The sequence below is a fragment of the Euwallacea similis genome, chromosome 14, assembly GCF_039881205.1.
Source record: "Euwallacea similis isolate ESF13 chromosome 14, ESF131.1, whole genome shotgun sequence".
In the NCBI taxonomy this organism is placed as follows: Eukaryota; Metazoa; Arthropoda; class Insecta; order Coleoptera; family Curculionidae; genus Euwallacea; species Euwallacea similis.
This window is the reverse complement of record NC_089622.1, coordinates 403,639-419,759: the sequence shown is the minus strand read 5'-3', so window position 1 is coordinate 419,759 and position 16,121 is coordinate 403,639. Positions and strand designations below refer to the sequence as shown.

At 34.7% G+C, this 16,121-nt stretch overlaps 1 protein-coding gene across 2 annotated transcripts in view; it reads right to left on the bottom strand.

Annotated features, from left to right (window-relative positions):
• MICAL-like (protein) overlaps positions 1-16,121 on the bottom strand; it is a 49,488-nt gene that overhangs the window by 10,464 nt on the left and 22,903 nt on the right. For both annotated transcript variants that reach the window (XM_066397041.1, XM_066397040.1), the window contains exons 3-4: positions 10,034-10,221; positions 1,747-1,838 (exon numbers count right to left, since the gene is read on the bottom strand). In XM_066397041.1, coding sequence (XP_066253138.1) covers positions 1,747-1,838; positions 10,034-10,221 — 280 coding nt within the window. The remainder of the gene's footprint in view (positions 1-1,746; positions 1,839-10,033; positions 10,222-16,121) is intronic.

Sequence of the window (16,121 nt, the reverse complement as noted above, 5' to 3'; positions counted from 1 at the left end):
GCAAATCGTATTCGGAAAACGTTATTCCATCCCCGGAACTTTTCTTTTAATTGAAGCTTCTTTCCGGGGGTTAATATGTCTTCAGTTACACAGCCCAGAAAAAATTTCTATGTAACCGATCAGTATAATTTTAAGGCCTCCTTAAAACATTCTGAATATTGACTTAATACGTTTTAATAATATTTACAAAACGGGAAAGTTCCCGCTTCATATTTACACCACAGCATCTCTCTATTATTTGGTGTTACATTACTTTTCTAACTTCGCATGCCCGAGTTAGAACCTAAAACTTACCACTCGCAAACATACTTAGGCCGAGTTAGGTATATCGTAAATATTATCACAAATATGTTAGTCAGACAACAGACAACTTACATGTTCACTACGTACAAAAATAATCGACTTGATTACTGTATTTAATAATACAGAGTAACCTAAAACTGCTTCTACTTTTACAATGGAAAGGAGGTACAGGGAACTAGTTAACTAAAATACCCACACTGTTCATTGTTTTTCGGAATGAGTCACATGAATAAGCCAAAGGTGAAGGAACCCTTGAAGATTATGGGCTTCCTTGGAATTGAATAATTTTTATTACTTTTCCAAAATTATTCAACACATCAGAACATGCTTAGAGAAAAAGCAAAAGGCGTGTTATGGTAGCTTACAATCTAGCCTACGAAGTAACTAGGGTTTCTTATATCTTTACACCATAAGCAAAGGCTGTTTTGTACCCGGAAGATGAGCAAACGGAATGTGGAACGAGTTTATGTAGACGTGTCATATAAACAGCTCCTTGTAGGACTTCATAATTCCATAAAATTAAATTACAGAGTCATTAGAACTGCAATTACCAGTTATATGTTTATCTGAAGTCCGATACGTTTGCCCTGTGAGCCATGACTGATTGGACAACCCGTGGGTTTTATTAAGTTCTTATCAGGATTATTATGTCCAGGAAATACATATTTCGAATATGTAACTTCTTTTTATAGCTGGCTAATTTCTTGGTAGATGTCCGACTCGCTTAATCAATTAGAGTAATTAGGGACACATTGCTCATTATCATTAATGTATTGTAAATGAATCGAAATACATTATTTAGAGTACCAACATGAAAAAGTTCTGTCCATAAAAATATAGTACTTGATCGGCAATAGAATGTCTTGAAATTCTAATTGGAATAAGCGTCTTCCGTTCAAGATAAAAATTAAAGTTAATGAGAAATGGTAAAAAACTGGATTGTTAAATGTCCAGTCAAGTAGTTAAACAATGTGTGTTATTCAACCTCTCATTATTCTACATATAAGTCCATTGATATCTAACTAATAATTAAAAAACCCCAGTACTGTTTACTATTACAATATAAAATTTATAGCTAAACATGCCCTAAACAAAACGGATATCTACTAAAAATATCTCAAGCTCCATGCCATGACCACATGTAATAAGCTATGAAGTTATGATTTACATAATAAGCCTGGAAGCCCACATAGAAATAAAAATAATACATAAATCTTTACGCTGAAATATATACAAAGGATGGAGGTAAAAGTAAACAAATATTATAAGAGCCCATGTGATAAACAAAACATAAAAACAATTCGGTGACAAAGACCAAATCAGACGGCACATTGCACAAAAATAAAACAACCACACAAATGAATCACAAAATGGAGTGAATCATTTACAAGAAAAGTTTGCACTCCATTGTGTGTATATTTTGCTACGAAACGTTAATCTTACCTTCGAGGGAGGGCTTGTTGATTCTGGTGACACGATACCGTGATCCGGGGATGATTGAGGTCTTTTTGGGGCAGCTCGCGCTCCGGTTTTTCCTAAAATCGTAAATAAATTAAAAGATATTGACTTTCCCAGCTAACACACAGAAACGTACTAAATAACTTAACAAATCTGAACATAATAAACAGAGGAGTGCCGCAAACGAGGGACGAATTGATACTTAACGCGGGCAAAACCTCATGTGAAGTAATCTACAATAATCGGTTTTGTGAATTGATAATTAGTTACGTCATGTGAGGACGCGTTCATTATGTTTAAGGTTGACTAGTGTTCAATAACAAAGCAGAATTTCCAGTAAATTACACAAAATTGTAAAGGTAGATACATATATCCGATGGGGGTCTATTGTGTACCAAACTTATTTAACTACTCTAGTACTTTTGGAAATATCATCAAACAGAGTCGTTCTAAATAGGTCTTCGTGAAAAAAAGCGTAAAGAACAAGAGCTTTCCACAGTTAGTTAAGACCATAGGGAACATACTACGCTTCTCAGTTTATGCGCTCAAAGGTAATGTTCTTTTATAAAAGTCGCCAAATTTTTACGGTTTTCTACCAACCCCATTTTTTGTCAACGATCCACACTAAAATTGGAACACCTTGTATAAAGCATGAATTTTTCATTCTGTCTTTGAAGCAAAATGGACGTCATAGGTGCACCGAAACCACGTCTTCCCGACCTGCATTTGGTCAACTAAAGACCCTGTTTTTTGTGGTACACAGAGATATTAAAAATAGCAATTTCAAGTGCTTTCTCCAGTAATTAACTTTACTTTGGATTGCACATTACCGTCACTTTCTATCACCAAATACAAACAAACACGTTTGTAATGAATTACTAATTGGAGAGGCGTTTTCCAATGGCCGTTAATTTTCGCAGGTGTGATTTAATTTTCCCTCGATTTTAGACTTTTTTTACCTATGAATGAGTCAATAGAAACCTAGGGGAAAGCTCGCATTTGCGGAAAATATTGCTAATTACTGGGGGCTATTAGCAGATGCCATAAAACGTTTATTGCTCATAACTTCTTTGGCTTTTCAAATTATGAGTGATGTCTTTGGAAGTGACGAAGAAACACCGCATAGTGTTGCTGATGAACAGTTTGCAACAAATTGAAATTGAATTTTATCGTTTGGGGACAAAAAAGAGCTAGAGGTGTCTATTAACAGCGGAAACAAACCGGAAATGCACAAAAACGAATTAGATGGCACGCTTGTAGGATGTGAAAGTTATCGCGTAAATTTTATTATGATCAATATCAAGCTAATCGCAGAAATAGCTTAGGGTAATTGATACCATGAATAATCACATTTTGCATAGCTTTAACGAGGATTGAGAACACTTGCTTATTGACTTAGAACACTGAATTAGCCCATACGTTACGTTTAATCTCAATAAATGCGGCAATATAAAACAGGAGATTAACACTTTGCCTTACAATTTTGCATTAAAAATTTCAAGGTTGTTAACGCTGTTCAATCAAATCTGAACATTTTTAATGCCCCGCTAACCGAAAATGGCTTCGCTAAGGGAAAAATCTTTGCTTCGCTTAATCCTGGTTAGTTCAGATCACACTGATCTTTCCTGAAAACGAATTTACAAGACAAATTTATAAGACAAAAATCTTCCTGTAGACACATAGAACGTCCAGTCGTGCATGTAACGTATATCGCGGCCGCAGAATCCACTACGTGATCAAGTCTTTTAGCCTAACGGTGTCTCGATTCTAATCGGACAAATATTAGTAGAGATCAAAAGAACTACAAGGAGAGAGCGACATAATAACGTGTTAAAAACCATGACCTTAGAACTGCATGAAATTAGGCAAGGCTTAGAGGATAAACGGTTTTTGTGGCACACTTTTGGAGCTTACGGCTATTAATAATTATTGTTACAGTTCAGGGCGGTAAAACAGCTGAACTAAATTAATAGGTAATGGTGTTGCTCATGACGCTATCATCAAATTTATCATCATTCTCCACGTCACTATCATCACTCACAAAGTTCATCTGAGCTGTCTGTATCTTCAAACCGAGAGCTTTGAAGCGTTATGGAGTAAGCCTTCTGCACCGACGCCTTGAAAGGGCTGATTTTCCTTTTGGCATGTTCCTAATTATTATGTACAGTTCGTCTGCCATTTGCTCGATATTTACTGAGATCCTTTCAATGTTATTTTCATGGTACTTTTGCACGCTTGCCCGATTAAAAAAATAACATAATTCAATTATTTATGGGTGGTTTTTATGATAAAGTAATTAATTGTCCATTTTTACCTTACTTCGTATCAGTAAACACGTGCATAATTTAACTGTTCAGATTCAAGGATGTAAATGCGCTATGGATGACAATAAAATTATGTCCGAAACCGTGGCTGAAATTGAGTATATGACAAAGCATCATATTTTGCACTAATAGGCAAAAATGTATTATCGTTCGGGTCACGGTCAGGTCAAATATTGTAACGTTATATTGTACCATGACCAAATTATTAATGGACTGTCTTCTACTTCAACTGCAAGCGAATTTGCCTAGAAACGTTGGAATGAGGCCTTATATAGGAATTGGTCGCATTCTTTACTTCCATGGAAACTGGCGTAAGAAGTTTCCGTAGAAACAAACTTATCAGGAGATTTCGCCCAAGGATATTTTCAAAAACTTGGCAGTACATTTAACAAAAATTTCTTAGTTCGGTATAAACGTACGAAAGAATTTACATTTAGAAGGTTTCGAGGCCTGGAGACTAGTCTTGTGGAATACAGTGAAATCTCTCATAACGGACACCTCTCTTAAGCGGATACCCCTCTTGAATGGACACTTTGTCTGATCCAAAATACCTTCCATTAAAAAAGCATTGCAACGATTCCCTCTTGAGAGCGGATTCTCTCTTGTCCAGGCACGGACAGTCGTTTTTAGAACGTTGAGAAAAAAAATCTCGCTTGACTGGACAAATAAAAATTTAAACAACAAACAAAGATTGGTAATTTTCTTTTAAAATTATCGATAAATTTCATTTATATGACGGTTCGGTGCTTTGGCGGTCTCTTTGATATACTATCGGTATCGGTGTCGGCGTCTATTCAAAAGGGACCGATTTATCATGTGAAATATTATTGAGAGTTTAGCAACCCTTGCATTATTACATATATGAAAGGCAGAAAAAGGCATCTGATAGAACAGTGTATATCAAGAGTTGTTCACCGTTTCATATTTCTAAATATGGCGTCAAAAGTACAAAAGCATTTTTTATCATTGCAACAAAAAATTAAAGTTTTTGAAGTACATGAACAAGAAAAGTTAAGTGTTCGGCAATTAGCAGTACGTTTTCAAATAGGCAAAACACAGGTGGCAGAAATTATAAAAAACAGAAAAAATCTTATGGAGAAATGGTATTCCAATGCTAACGTCGGCGAAAAAATATGTTTTTTAAAGTCTCATGGTCTAAAAATTGATCAGTTATGCTACAAGTGGTTTGTAGTCTCGGAATAAAGGGATTCCATTAACAAGTACGTACAAATACCAAATTCTTTCAATTCGTTAATTTCCTTAATCGATATTATTTCTACTAAGGTCCATTGGTAAAAGCAAAAGCAAAGGAAATTTCAGAAACGTTAGGAAACAAAAATTTTACTGCTTCTACTGGTTGGCTTAATAGATTTAGAACTCGTCACAATATAATATTTAAAACAGTATTGGAGGAGTCTGCTTCAGTGAATTCTGAGGATGTGAAAACTTTTTTGGAAAAATTACCCTCGTTAATAGAGAAGTACCCACTAAGAAATATCTACAATATTGACGAAATAGAGCTTTTCACTAGAGCTTTGCCAAATAAAACCTTAGCTCTAAAAAAATAAGATGTTTTGGTGGAAAACTTTCCAAAGATAGAATCACTATCTTACATTGTGCTAATGTGAATGGTGAAAAAAAACCACTCCTGATAGCTGGAAAAGCTGCTAGGCCGAGAGCGTTTAAAAATATTGACTTAAACAAACTTCCAGTTATATGGAAATTTAACACTAAAGCTTGGATGACCGGTGATATAATGATTGAATGGCTAAGAGACTTTGACCGAAAAATGGGTACTCAAAAACGACAGATTCTATTATTTCTGGACAACGCTTGTTCGCATCCCAAAGAAACGAATCTCAGAAATATAGAATTATGTTTTCTTCTTTCAAATTGCACAAGTGTGTGCCAACCGCTGGGCCAAGGAATTATCAAGAATTTCAAATTTTATTACAGGACTTTATTATTGAAACACTTACTGGTAAATATCGATGATGCAAATTTTTCACTGGATTTAGTCAAAAAAATAACTATTGGATACAATATTCTATGCAAATAAAGCATGGAGTGAAGTGACTAGGCGTTACAATAAAAAATTGTTTTAACAAAGCATTTCACACCGAAAACTCAATCTTAGAACAGTACGGTACGGAAGAACTTCCTTTATTCCTAATATCGGAAATATGTAAGAAAAAAATATCTTTAAATATAACGGAAGAGAGCCTTGAAGAATATTTTATTATGGATCAGAATCTATTTGTGGAAGAAACGCAAGAGGAATCTGTTTCAGATTCAATTTAAAAAAATATGGATGTTCAAAAAAGTGAGTCAGATGAGTCCGATGATGACCAAGAATGCGCAGAAGAAATAGAATGCAGTATTATTAATACCTACAATAAAGCAATTAATTCAGTAAAGGCATTGAGAGCCTTTTCTTTACACCAAGGAGACACCAAAGCTTTAAATTTTTTGTTAAATTTGGAAATACACTTTCAAGAAACCTTTTTAAAAAGAAAAACTCGTCAAACTACGTTAGATGAATTTTTGTTTTAATTATTTTTTAAATGTGTATATACATGTTTGTTTTTTCTTTAAATAAACAATTTCTACATTTAAATACATATTTTCTTTGATGATTTTATATGATAAAAAAAATCCGTTATGTCTGAACTTTTTCCCTTTGTGCGGACACTTCTCTTGAACGGACAAAATTTCTGGTATCATCAGTGTCCGCTTAAGAGGGATTTCACTGTATATGTTTCTTATTCAAAGATCAGGGGCGCTCTAAGGAGATTTATTAGTTACAGAAAATATTAGAATCTTATTCACACCACATTTCTCAAAAATCGATTTTTTCCTTCCTCGACATTGCACATTTATGTGTAATATCGCGTAGCAATAGTATTTCATTGCTAAATTAAGTAACTATCACACCAAAAATATAATCAAACTTGAAATTCCAGTTTCTCTCCTCACTGGACTATTCCGTAACTCTTGCGGTTTCTTCATTTGTTATTTCATGCCTCTGCAGTAATTTTCATTACACTGCGGCACTGTCTCTGTTTCAGATTGAACACTGTCCTAATTAGTAATCAGCTAATATTTCACTTTCGTAGGATAATTTCTCTTGGCTCCTCAGATGTGACTCCCGGCGTTATAACCATTGTTTGCAAACGAGTGGGTTAATCAGAGAGGACAAAAAAAAGTGCATTATCGATAAATCAAGCGGTAGTGATCGACTTTCCCTTTCTGCCACCAAGAAAAAGAAGGACAGGAGAGAAAGTATGGCGATCTGAGAGCTTCTAAATTGTCGAGCTGACAGATTAAGATTCACGAGTTGGCGGCAACCGCTACATTGTTTTTCTTCGGCACACCTCTGGGCCTCTGGGCGACACACAGGGTGTCTCAGTTCAGTCTGGCCATTGTGTAAACTCGACTATTCCAACACAAAATTAGCGAAAAAGGCGTAATTGTTGTTACGGTTTCATTGGTTACAAACTTATGTCACAACGAGAGAACAAATGATCCGCTAGCGAAGAAAGTGACCATGGATGAGGTGTGGTCTTTGACAGTTTGTTGCTCGCTAATCACGGTATTAAATGGGGTTTTCGTGTTTCGCAAGGGGGATTGATTTGTTTTCAAACTCCCATATGGCCTAACCCAAACGACGACTTTCCCGACTGATACAGTGACCGAGAGAAATTTTTGTTCACTTATGCAAATTAAATCTTAACTTACGTATATTTAATTGCACCCTTCCAGTGTTTTTGATGTCATACCTGTATTTTAATTGAATTACGTTAGTTTTTTTTTGGGGCTTCATTTCTCGCACATAAAATAAATTACTTTTAACCGACCTTAACGGTATTAAACAAATAGTAACTTATAGAACGGAGCAAGCACGATCCAGTATCTTTATGCAAGTATCATTATTGATGACGTGACAGCGCAACAATGGATTATTCGTGATTCGATTTTATCTGGACCGATATTATGCGAATCGATTTTCTATCGAGATTTCATTATTACGGAAAAGCTAAGAGGACGCATTTCATTATAATTACTGTTACCGGACGTTGAACACCTGTGGGTAGTTTGATATTAGACTAAAAAGATCCAAGAAAGTACTACCTATTGCTATCATTCTCTATAGGGTGTCTCTCGGTACATGCCGTGGGAAAGTCTTTAATGACGCATTTTCGGTAGTAAAAACTCTTGAAGGTCTTATTAATTTTGCTCTCACTCCATCGATTAAATGAGAGGAATTGGAGGGATTATTTGTAGGTCTTTGAGAGTCTCATAATTTTGAAAAATGTCTTAATATTTGCTAATTACGCAACATTCCTCTGTTATTGTTAATAAAAATTTTTGAATTCCTAAACCCATGTTCATAAAGTTTACCAAATTTTTTAAAGATTTTTAGGGTTTTAAAGATAATTTCCCGCTAGTTTCAATTCTTAGGTAGTCTAATCTATTTTCGCAATAAGTCTGAGAATCCACAAAGATCACCAACTAGGATTTATTAAAGATTTCCAATATTATCCTAAAAAATATCGTTTTCGTTTATCATCATACTCAATAACGAAAAATTGATAATCATCTTGTAGTATTTTATCCGAAGTTTAAATACCTATTTTAGTTTTTTCTAGATCCCGATTTCAGTATCTATTGAGCTGATTTGTTTTTCATGACTGTTGTTTATGGCACAGTTTCCGTTTTTTCCCGATCTCTTTGAATTGTAATTTGTTTTATATTTGATAGAATGAGGTTCAGCAAAAAACTTTAATATGCATCGGGGTATGACAATTTTGATTGAAAGCAAATATCTGCTTTTAGTCGTGATTTTAGTTAGTCGTTTCTGTGGAAATTGTCCTCCTGGTAAAGTTACTTCGATTCGTCAAAATTAAATTACGAATATTTAAAGGGAAAACAAGGAGCCGAAATATGTATTCAATGCCTTGAAAAGATCTGAATATTTGACACAAAATTATTTGAAGTAACTGGTATTTTGTTCATTTATTTATTGTCAAGATCTAATATCACTGAAAAAACGAGGAGACTGTACGAAATGTGCAAGGGGAAAATTCATATATTAAATTAAGATGTGTGAACCTGAACACCTTATAACAGTAACCAAATAACAGATTTTTATCCTTGTTTATATGACCTTCTTTGTCAACACTTTCTACATTCGGTTATCTTCTATTATACTTCTTTTATTTCTATTATAGCATTGCCTAAAAAAGTTGATAATTTCAGAATTACGAAATTTCCACGTTACGCAATTCGGCTAACAGACAAGATTTCATCCGGATTGGTTCATTTCAAGCACATTTCCCTATTTTCTTTAGATCATTAAAACCCAATTATTTCTTCATCGTTCGTGCTAGTGCAACAACTCATTCCTTCGGTAATTTATGTGCGAATCAACACATTATGCAATGGATTCGTTTTGGACGTCGCTGACGACCACTTTTCGTTCCAACAAATCCCACGCCTATTACCCAATGGAATCAAAAGAGATCTAAATCGGTTAAATACTTCCGATTATAGCGAAATCACGGAATATTATTTTTGAGGTGCAAACTGTTGCTGTAGATGAGTGATTAATTCTTAATTATCAATTCACTCGTTCAGAATCAAGATGCATAAAAAAAATGTGGAAACAAATTTAGAATTTTCTTTGTAAAGTCGGTAACTATGAACGGCTAGATTACCTTCATATCGCACATCGTAAAAGTGAAACCTAGACTTGAAAGTAACCTTTCGCCTTAGTTAGCAGGTAGAGTAGCTTAACTTTAGTTAGTAAAAGTGACAGTTACTTGATAGTTACCCTTTCCCACGAACAAGAAGCGTGACAATTCACTATACCCTGTTACAACAAGACTAATTTTAGTTGTCTATGTATTCTAGAAATAAAAAATAAATAGAAAACATTTATATCATACCTCTGTGATTTTCAAACGTTTGATAAAACTGGGACAGATACGTAAGAATAGATAGGCGATCTGGAACTTCATATTCGACCATATCTTCTGGTTCCAAAAGGGCTGGAATGCCCAAATGGTGTTCTGCCACTCTAAATGCCAGCTCGTTGTTGTGGAAAATTTCCTCTTTGTTGAGCTCATGAAATTCACTGAAATAAAAAAAAAATTGTTAGTAAGTTTAACTCGGCAACTTGAATCGACAATAATTACTTTAAATTTCATGTATACAGGAAGGTTACCTAACTTGGCCTTAAAAAGAAAGTTGATATATGTTTTTTATTCAACGGTTTGTTAACAGGCCAGATATAACATGTTTCTATGCCAATTACTCTTAATTTGATTTAGCTTAATAACATGCAGTTTTTTGCAACAATTATTATGACGTTAGTTACGGCAGTCGCAGTCCAATGACCTGCAGATGCAGTTTCTGTTTTATAGTTTTTCGAGTCTTTACGAGGCTCCTCGGTACTACTTGGCGTATTGCAGTAATAATAATGATAATACACTTAATGAATGCAAATGATTATTTGAATTCCGTCTTAGAAATGGCGATCATCCATTCTGAAGGGAAATTAAGGCGATTTACTTTTGAAATTGACTTCCTTATTAGAACTGAAAGTGGTTATCCTCACATAGTAAACGTTTTTCTCTTTATGTGTAATTGTATTAAGTACCCATGTGGAATTTGGAGTTACATAATAACAAAATTTCTGTTCTGTCAGAACAAAAAGCATCAGGATCTGTTGAAACGGTGCCGTCTTATACCGTTTGATCAGAAGTGAACGTGGGAATCTAACCATTTTTCGTAAAAAATTAAACCAAAATTCAGCAAATTTATTGCTACTGAACCAACTAAGTTACATTACTGAATATTGGTAGAATATCACTTCTATGTGTGCAAAACGTGCAGTAAGGTCATTTAATAAAGAGTGGTCTATCATGCCCTGGCCTTGCACTTAAACAAAGAAATTCATTCAATTGTGAATTTTTCGTCACTGAAGCGACATATCAATGAATTTCAGCAGGATTCCGCCTCTATGTGCCTTCAATCAACTGTTAATTTATTAAAGCCCATCTTTTGCCCTTTTATTTAAGTAAATTTTTATCTTTGATAATTAAAAAAATATCGATATAACGAGATGGATAATGGATACCTTGTTGTTATATTGCACTCTGTATCATCAGAAATTAATTATTTTAAAACCATTTTCAGCACAATCATTCAAAATGCCAACAGAATAACCTTTCAAATGTCGTATTCCAACATATTGCCCGGTTCGCAATTTATAGAAACCTATAATTAGGAACCTATTTATATACATACTTCAATGCATGTAACCATTATAGATATAGACAACATTGCAAAAATGAACCAATGATACTCAATAAAGTGACTATCCCAATTTTTCATTGCCACCAAGATAGTTCACATTCAAAATCGGATCTATTGCAACATATATGTGGAACATTAGTCCCAGCAACAATATAATTTACCAAGAATGACCAGCAATATACTCCACTAATAGATAAAATCTTGTATTATAACATACGTACTTCACCACTAAACATGTTAGAAAGTAAAACGACTATCGGGTGTTGAGAATGAATGAGTTATGGCAGTCTAATTGTTTCATAATAGTACCCTAAATAATCCGGAGAATGTTGCTGGTACAAGCTTGATTTAAATAGGTAATGAATCAAGAACTTTAATGGCTTTAGTTACACGTTATTGTCCAAAGCGGTTAATGAACATTGCAAAAGTGCCAGTAAAAACGGATACTTATAGAATTAATTATTCTTCTAAGAACATACTTGCATGGGTGTTAGCTCTTCAAATCGTAAAACCAGAACCAATATGAAGTACCATATCAGGAATTAATTGTTGGCCTTCAAATGCCGCCTGAGACAAAAACAATACAATGTTTTATAAAGCGAACTCGGAATATAATGTGATTTTATCTCCATATATTACAAGCCGTTACTGAGATGTTTGCTTCCTACTACATACTTCCATTTTAGGAGCCAGACCTCTTCTGAATAATTGCAATTATTATATTGTGAGAAGAGTTCTCAAGACGTGTGTTTGGGACTCGTATTTACCAGGGTATTTACATCACATTTCGAATTTATGTTAATCTTCTTGTAGATTGTGGAACACTCCGGAAGACTATCGAAATGCAAATTCTTAGAGACGTTAAGCTAACTCGGAAGAGAAAGGAGTTGAGGATCACGAAGAACATGAAATAACACTTTGTTCGTCCTCACTAATAATGCAAAAGCCTCTTCTACAAGTAGAGCAAATTTGTGTGTATCTAACTAACTTGACCTAACTGTTAAAGCCGGAACTTTTTCTATCACCAACAAATCTTCCGCACTTCCTATCAAATTCTGCGTTCTTTTTGTCAACGTGTACACTATATGGCTCTGATACACATCAATCAAACTCATTTCAATTCGCATGCTAATCTGCCATTGTAATACATAATACGCATTAACAAACATTAATTATCATGCTGAAATAGCGTGAATGCTGAAATTTAGATTCTTCAAAGCGAGGTGATTATCAAAATTAATCAACATACCATCGCCATCACCATTACCAGCGCGTCCCAATTTCTGGGCTGCCAGCCGCTGTGCTCTAAATGGTGTTAATTGTTCAGCAAATCTTTCATGATGTTTGACGATAGTTGTCTTATCTGGTAGACCTCCAAAGGAGTCATAATCAAAGTTTTACTAGACTTAATGGCGCGCCAAACTGTATTTGAAAACTTCTGAAATATGTTGTCTAGAAGATCAAGGACACTTAAAACATGTAATATAAATATCAGTTTTTTTCATTTAAAAAATAAAAATTATTTCTGCAAATAATGGACATTTTTTATTATTTCCGCAAACAGGTGAAAATTATTTAAAGCATCAAAATGGCAAGAAATGATTTTAGGTCGGGATTATCCATATTCATATCACTAATTCATAGTCATAAAGGTAGTTCGTATGTGCTGTTACAGACAGAACTTACGTTTACGACTATGAATTAGTGCCGAATAATCCCAGTCTTTGTTCAAAATCGACCAGTACTATGTCCCTAAAGAGTTCATAAATTGGATCAACGCATTTCGGTTTGGTTCATGAGTTTGGCAATATGATATTCGCCAGAAACAGAAGGACGCGGAAAAGCTAATAACAGAAAATGTATTGGCTTCATTCGCACCCTCTTGATTTTGAAGGTTTCATAATGGAGAACCACTGCAAACATTCAAATATTGTTATCGCGAAAGATCCGCTTTGCCAGCTTGTTAACATTCTAAAAATATACCCCTATCGAGGAAACGAACCTAAACGTAAAACATAAAACCGTCCTTATATAGCTAGCAATAACTTAACCAAGGACCTTCCTATAAAAATTACCTTGCATCTCCATACACGGATCTTATTCTTACTTTGTTCGAAATTGCCAGCACCAACTGCAATGTAACTGTAATAACAACAAATCTCATTTTAATAGTGAATTAAACACGTCTCACCTTTATTAATAAACTTCAAGGATTTCATTTTTTGTTAGAATTCTATGCACTCATCTTGTGGGAAAGAGCGGAACTCCCGAGATGAAAGAATCGAAATTGTTGACTAACTACCTTCATTAAGCAGGTACAGTTACTGATCAAAAACAGCATCATAAAACTAACTGGACTAAATCTTGGAACGCATCTAATCAATGCTCCATCGATGGCAAGCTGTTAATCAAATTTTCATGTAAATTAATAAGATAAGTAGTTATGTAAATAGGACAAGATGGCAAGTTGCCAATAAATATATTATGGTATTAAACGCGATACATAATTGAGACGTTGATCTCTAATTCCGCAAAAGGTTATTGATTCTGTTCATGTTTTAGCGTAACTGGTTCCTAATGGTTTACTGCAAAATTCTTTACACGGTGCATTAATTGGAAACATCTTAAAAGGTGTTGTTTTTAATTAGCTCTATTACCCAGCGAACACGTTGACTGTGGAGAAAAATCTTGACGTTTTCTTATTTATGGGCATAAGCCTCAACTTCCGCTGCAACATGTTGGGAGTATAATTCTTGTGCTCCAAATAGCGGGTCGTTAATATCCGTGTTATCCTATCGATTAGGTATCGATTATTCATGACAATGCGGAATAGTTCAAAAGAGCTTTTTAGTGCTGATGATCAATCACTCCTGCATAGAAAACAGGCAGATCATTTTCGCATCCACCGCATAAATCAGCTGGATGCGGAAGTTGAAAATTGATAAATATATTATGATAGTTTCAGATCACGGCATAGGCCAACGTACTAGCCATAAAACTCGGCTCTAGGAGAGTGATAATTATTTAGAATTAACGTTGAAGAGTAAGTAACTTCCTATGTGGTTAAGAATAAAGAAAATTACAGTTTGGAGATAGCCGGTATTAAAAATGGCCTACTAACACGGCATCTACGAGTCGAGCAAAGCCGAAAAGTCATGTAAAGTGTAAATCAAATAGCGAGTAATTCATCATTTGCAAGAGAAAGAGAATTGTTTTGAAGATAACTGCATAAGAAACAGGTGGTCGGCCATGAACGTACCGATTCGACCTTTTTGAAAGTAATATTGTTGCGCAATTAACAAAGCGAGCAATGCTAAAGCGACGTTTAGCAAAAAAAACTTAGAAGGAGAAGACTAATGATATTCCCAATTTGTTTTTTTATCCTATACTTCAATTAATAGTAGTTAATTATCGTAATAGAATTAATTAGGATTTTATTCAACATCCGACACTTTTCAAGGCTCAACTGTTGCGGTTTACAAAAGAGACCTCAATTCTGGATTGGGATCAAATAAATTGTTCAGGATCAGTTTCAGCCAAACTGCGAAACTGCCCTAAGTTTTCTGTGTAAACCCCTGAACTGCGTGTAATACTAAAAACGTCTCAACATCTATAAGGTGCAGATTTCCTCACAATATAATAGTAGCAATTCACCTAACGAAAGGTCTAATTTTCCATTGAGCGAGAGACATTCTGGATGCGTAGCAATTTCACAAAGGGTGGTAACAGATTGCCAGTTGGCATCCTGTCAAGGGTGGCCATAAAAAGCTTCCGAATAACACCAAATTCAATTAAATCCTTGAGAAATCAACCTTCAAATGTTAAGCTTGAAATTTTTATTTAACCACGAATATTGCACAGAGTTTGTGTCTAATGAATGTTAGATCCTGACAGCTTCTCAGGTGGGCAATGTTGCCGGATGGAGCGAAAAGTCTAGCCTAAGGGGTTTTTTGACTCTTGCAAATACGAGTAATTACCGAACAGCGAACTGAGCTGCCAAGAGGAAATAATATTAATGAGTGAATTTATTGCCGGTGATTATGCCCTTTCAAACATACTTACCTACTTAACATCAAAAGCTTTCAATGCTGTTATCGTACTGGTGACGACCCATGAACAGGCTCTTTTTGCCCTCAAATACTGAAGACAAATTAAATTAGAAACCTTCCTAGAACTTCATCATTTAAACCACAACAACACACATTAATCTCGATTGTCAACTCGGGGAGTTTTTACTGCTCCAGGTTATGTCAGCATCTTATATGGTAAGAGATAAAAAGTGTCTCAACAATCCCAGCACCATATGTTCCCATCTTATTTGTGTATCAAGTTTGTGTGTGCCGCAGTTTTATATGATTACTTGGGAATTAGATTGCACTGTTACACGCGACTGAAAATACCTTTAAGTGCTCAAGTCACTCTTTATATTATGGTTTTTAAGTACTGTGACAGGATGAGTTCTCCCTATGGGAGGATAATAACTCCTACTCTATCTAGTTTAATTTCAGGCTTTATTTGGGCACAACTATGCCGGTTAGTGACTATTATATTTTCGGAATTAATATAAAACGGATGTTTAACTGCGTTGGATTAGACTGGAAAATCGTATAACGGGTGAACTTCAGAATCCACGTTTCTTTGATTTCATATTATTAGATGGATAACAATAACAACAAAAAAATAATGATGATAAAAACAATGATAATGACAATAATA